Genomic DNA, 4,661 nt, shown 5'->3' with positions numbered 1-4,661 from the left:
TTACCAACTTGGTCACATACACATCTATTATTACATTCTTTTATAAAAAAAAATATATATATATATATATATATATATATATATATATATATATATATATATATATACAGATTGATTTTCTTTTAAGAAAATTGCTTTCACGGTGAGTCGTCGAATTCTTCTCCTCCTCATTTGAGGGTGGGGTACTTTATCAGATGAGCTAGCCCCAATTGTACCATTACATCAATTCAGTTTACAGATAATAGTTTTTGATATATTTTTCATCATCACAATAAAATAAATAAAAGATTTAAAATTTAGAATTAAAAAAACATGAAGAATTGAAGGTACTATAAAATTTAGTTTTAGTATCTTTGACCAAATTAATTTCGAAAATATTTTTTGTTCGAATTTAAAAGAGAACAAAGCAATCAGATCGCAGATAACCAAGATCGAAAAATAAGGATAGCATCAACAATGACACAATTAAAGAGAGCACGTCGGCGGTGAAAGAAACGGTTAAATACATAAGGTCGGAGCGACTGAGCAAGAAAATGTGCTGACAAAGCATTTGGGAAAAAAATATTCAGGTCTAAAAAAAGGATTAGAATTGCTCAAGCGCAAGAGAATAATTTGAATATTAAAAGTGAGTAAAATGCTTGTATAATTTCCACAAAATCATGAAATTAGCTTGATTATAGCTTTCATTGGTCCGACATCTGAGTTGCTCGCAAACAAATCGGCCTTTTTTTTTTCAAGCCAAAAAGATAATGAAGCAACTCTTATTTATTTTATTGTTATCCAATCTCCTATTTGTCTATTCATAATTTAGTCATCTCAAGCTCAACATGTTCCCCAAAAAATCCAAGATTTTCCTCCTCATATACAATCATACAATGCAATGCACAATATTGAGGTACATTCTTAATGATAAACAAAAATGTAAAAAATAGGGAAACAAAAAACATAACGAGTTAAACAACACAAACTTATTCATTGTTTAGTACTTTGGGAACTCTGATATATGGCTCCTCATACTTTGGTACTCCACCAATCATGGCCTCCCTGATTCACAATCACAAATTCAACTCAAAATCATCAAATACCTTATCGTCTTCGAATCGACTACGAAAAAAAAAATGGAAAGAAAAATAAAATCAATATATACACCCACAAATAGTTAGCACATAGACCTGTTCTCAAACGCGAGCGGAACATCATCGCGCAAATTGTCATCTTCAGTATCTGCATAATTAGAGGACGAGTTTTGATTATTTTCTCAGTGCCTTAAAAATTTATGTGCAATACAATCACAGTCTCTCCAACCTGCTCTGATAGAGGGCTCAATGCTCTCAAGATCAACCGCCTGAAGTTGTCCAAACCTGAAAACCAATTACCGAGTTCATTTATCCATGATAATATAATAAAATAAAAAACACGATGAATCAAAGGCGTACCAATCCACCACTTTTCGGATTTTGGGAGCGAATTCTTCGACCTGAAACGGATATAGTCTGTTATGCAGTAATCAAATGTATTCACAATAGTCCCAAGAATCCCAATAATGAAAAGGATTAACTTTCCAATTATATTCCCAATAATAATGAATTAATAAGCTTGATAGTATTGTTGATCGTATATTGAAAGTAACAACAAAAAGCTAATCACATTAACCTGAAAAGAATTGCTAGACTTTAACAGTTCTGCTTTTTTATTTTTTCCTTTTAAGTGACAAAAAAACGAGCTAATGTAATAGACTATTAACGTGATATGATATGAGCACCGAGCGAAAAGTATGATAACAATAGCCAATAGGATAGGGAACATTAAATAACTATCACAAGGATCAGTAAAACATGCTTATGTATATATATGTATGCATGTATAGAGAGAGAGAGAGGGAGAGAGATAGAACCTCTTTAGGGGAGAGAGAGATTCGAGCGGTCTGAGCCAAATGAGGGAGGTTAGGAAGTTGCAGAGACGAAGAAGATGAACAGCGAAAGCTGGTTATGGTGTTGAGCTTCACAGTGGTTCCTTGGTATTTCAGGAACAACAAGCTCTTTGTTATTATTCCATTCCCCAATATCACATTCACTCCTCTGCTTCCCATTTTTATTTCCTCTTCTTCTTCTTCTTCTTCCCTCACGCGATTGCAGATATGGACTTTATAAAAATAATTAAAAGATATTTTAAATTAATTGTTTTTATGCCACACACCATTGGTAAGACTAAAATGCACTCTATACCAAAAAAAAATTACTCTTTCTTTTTGGGAAATTTTATCAAACACCTCAAGTGCAGAAACATTTTAACAAAGATTCGACTCCTTAAAGTCGTCTAAAAAATCACCATATATTTCCCCTGTGAAGCTGCACTCAGGAAACTCCCAGGACAATATCTTTTTATAGAACATAAATTTTATAACTTTGAAGGATAAAAAAAAAAAGTTTCTAAGTTTCTCAACTTTGTCAAACTGACCTTTGAATTCGGAGTATATGATCACATATATTAGATTCTCTTCTCGTCGCTCACCCTCTCCTTCTTCCCCTTTCTCTCTTTCTTCTCCTTCTCGTCGCTCTTCTCTACCGGTTTTTTTTTTTTTTTTTTCGCTGGTTCGGTCGACTGAGAAGAAACTAGTGAAGGAATTTGGGTTTCATGAGCAAGTTTCCATAATTTCTCATTTAAGTCCTCGAATTTATTTCCCCTTCTAGTTTCCACCACAACTCATCATTTTATTCTCTTTTAATTGTTGCAAATGAATCATTTTCCATTAAAACAATATTCCACACCCATTTAACTATTGTGTTAAAAAATATAGGGTTTGTTTGGTAGTTAACTCAAAAAGTTTTTGTTTTCTATTTTCTAATTTTTGTAGTTGTACTGAAAAATTATTTTGCAGTTGTTTTCAAAAAGCTGTTTGGTACAGTTTTCATTTTTGTTTTTGAGAAATTGAAAAAAGTGTTTGGTACAGTTTTCATTTTTGTTTTTGAAAAAATGAAAAGAGAAGATGAGGAGAAGGAGGAGAGAAGAGAAGAAATTTTTTTTCAAAAACACATTTTATTTGTTTTAAGTTTTCTTTACTCTTTTACAAAACAACTGCAAGTTTTTTTTGAAAAAATTTCCGGAAAATTAAACCAAACTCAATTTTCGTGCTTTCAAAATGATTTTTTTTTTCAATTAAACTTTAAAATTTGAGTTTAAACAACCTTCACCCATTAAGATCCCAATGGCCAAAAAATGTCAAAAATGGTATTAATGTTGGACTTCGCCCCTAATAAATATCGCACTCATGGGTAAATTATTTAGTTCAGGGTAAGAGAGCAATCTCGAAGCCCGGATGCACGGCCGATGATAAATTCGTTGAGCTGATGTATATGAATCTCAGCGCAGTCCAAGTGAATAATAGTTGATCGAGCTTCTCTCGAGTTAGCCTGCCATATAGAACTCCTCGAGCTAAACCCGTCTTAGCTCGGCTTGGTCCGAAGAAGACTTACTCAAGCGGTTCCCTGAAGACGAGGACGTCAAAGATCTGTTCAAGCACGATCTTTTCAACAGCTCCTCCAAAACTGGGTCAAACATGATACATTGAACACAATGACAGAAGGAAGACCGATCTCAGACACCACGTGTCCCTGAAGAACTAGAGCTCATCGACCATTCTCGAGATCTATAAATATGAGGGCAACACGCATAATTCAATATCTTTTCCTTTACCGCAATATCTTTTTCTCAACTGAGCTCTCTGATTTGTGATCTTCGTCGTTCCTCTTTGATGAAAACTATTTTCCAGTTATTTTATACAATATTTATATTTTTATTTCAATTCGATAAAAGGCTCCGCGCCATATTTCGTTATTTGATTTTTATATAATTTCAATTCGTTTATTTTCATATTTCGAAGTTGATTTGATCTTGTTACGAAATTCTAAGCCTCATCAACAAAACTCAAATTAATTGTTCTTTGTGAATAGTTAAAACTGCATTGAGGTGAACACGTTAATATATTGTTAAAGTTTTATATATTTATTATTATCATTATTATTATTCATCTGCATCAAAATTCACCGGCAGTTGTAACAAAAAAAAAAAAAATTAAAGTAGATGCTAAGGATTTATCATCTATAATTAGTTAATGGCATATAATTATATGAAAATATTTAGGACTTTTTGTGTGTGTTGTATTCAGTCAATTGTGAAGGGAAAAATATTACAGATTTTTTTATATCCCATCTGGTCAAATCATACCATTATATAGGATAGGACCACAATAATATAGCTTGTCGTCGGAATTAATTTTGATTGAAATTCGTATATATAATGTCCACTAATGTGCAGTTCTGGATCGTAGGGCAAACGACAATGGCTTCTGGTATAGCTAATCATTCGTCTTGATTTATTCATTTCAATACAAAATAAAAATACAAAAGAGAAAACAAAGTGCTTTTAAGCTTTATGAAATTGAATATGCCATAATACCCAGGACCCCATAAATTGGACAGCCCTAGCTAAGTGGGTATATGTTTTTAAAAAAGATAAAGAGAAGTATGGCGTTATTGTTTTGTTTTGATTAATTACTTTGTTCTTCATTTTATTTCCCTTTTTCCAGGACCGCATATGTCATATTTTATTTTTGGCGTTTTCATCTAGACAACTGTAATATAATATAGTGAAAATTAACTCTA

The 4,661-nt window shown here is 32.3% G+C and overlaps 1 protein-coding gene across 4 annotated transcripts; it reads right to left on the bottom strand.

Moving 5' to 3' along the window:
• Nucleotides 1-587: 587 nt before the first annotated feature.
• LOC149391421 (glutamyl-tRNA(Gln) amidotransferase subunit C, chloroplastic/mitochondrial-like) lies at nucleotides 588-2,678 on the bottom strand. Of its 4 annotated transcripts, none has more exons than XM_089620401.1 (6): nucleotides 2,458-2,678; nucleotides 1,895-2,142; nucleotides 1,437-1,477; nucleotides 1,306-1,345; nucleotides 1,154-1,224; nucleotides 588-1,044 (listed from the first exon to the last, which is right to left on the bottom strand). In XM_089620401.1, the coding sequence occupies exons 2-6, from the start codon at nucleotides 2,087-2,089 to the stop codon at nucleotides 969-971; spliced, it is 423 nt and encodes a 140-aa protein (XP_089476527.1). In that variant the 5' UTR covers nucleotides 2,090-2,142; nucleotides 2,458-2,678; the 3' UTR covers nucleotides 588-968. The 4 variants fall into 4 exon arrangements, with proteins under 4 accessions (XP_089476527.1, XP_089476528.1, XP_089476529.1 ...); XM_089620402.1 differs by having other exon boundaries at nucleotides 598-1,044; nucleotides 1,173-1,224; nucleotides 1,306-1,361; nucleotides 2,458-2,669; XM_089620403.1 differs by having other exon boundaries at nucleotides 988-1,044; nucleotides 1,306-1,361; nucleotides 2,458-2,670.
• Between the last annotated feature and the right edge of the window lie 1,983 nt (nucleotides 2,679-4,661).

The sequence above is a fragment of the Urtica dioica genome, chromosome 7 (genome assembly GCF_054948205.1).
Source record: "Urtica dioica subsp. dioica isolate 48M chromosome 7, U.dioica_male_clone48M_v1_H2, whole genome shotgun sequence".
NCBI classification, from domain to species: domain Eukaryota; kingdom Viridiplantae; phylum Streptophyta; class Magnoliopsida; order Rosales; family Urticaceae; genus Urtica; species Urtica dioica.
Note: the sequence above shows the minus strand (reverse complement) of the source record. Positions and strands in the feature narration are given on the sequence as shown.

Excerpts from the sequence above, each read along its gene's own strand:
- LOC149391421 (XM_089620401.1), bottom strand. The coding sequence starts at position 2,089 with ATGGGAAGCAGAGGAGTGAATGTGATATTGGGGAATGGAATAATAACA. Across the intron at positions 1,346-1,436 it reads ATCCGAAAAGTGGTGGATTG|GCGGTTGATCTTGAGAGCAT; the intron begins GTACGCCTTTGA and ends GGACAACTTCAG. Across the intron at positions 1,225-1,305 it reads TGAGCCCTCTATCAGAGCAG|ATACTGAAGATGACAATTTG; the intron begins GTTGGAGAGACT and ends CTAATTATGCAG.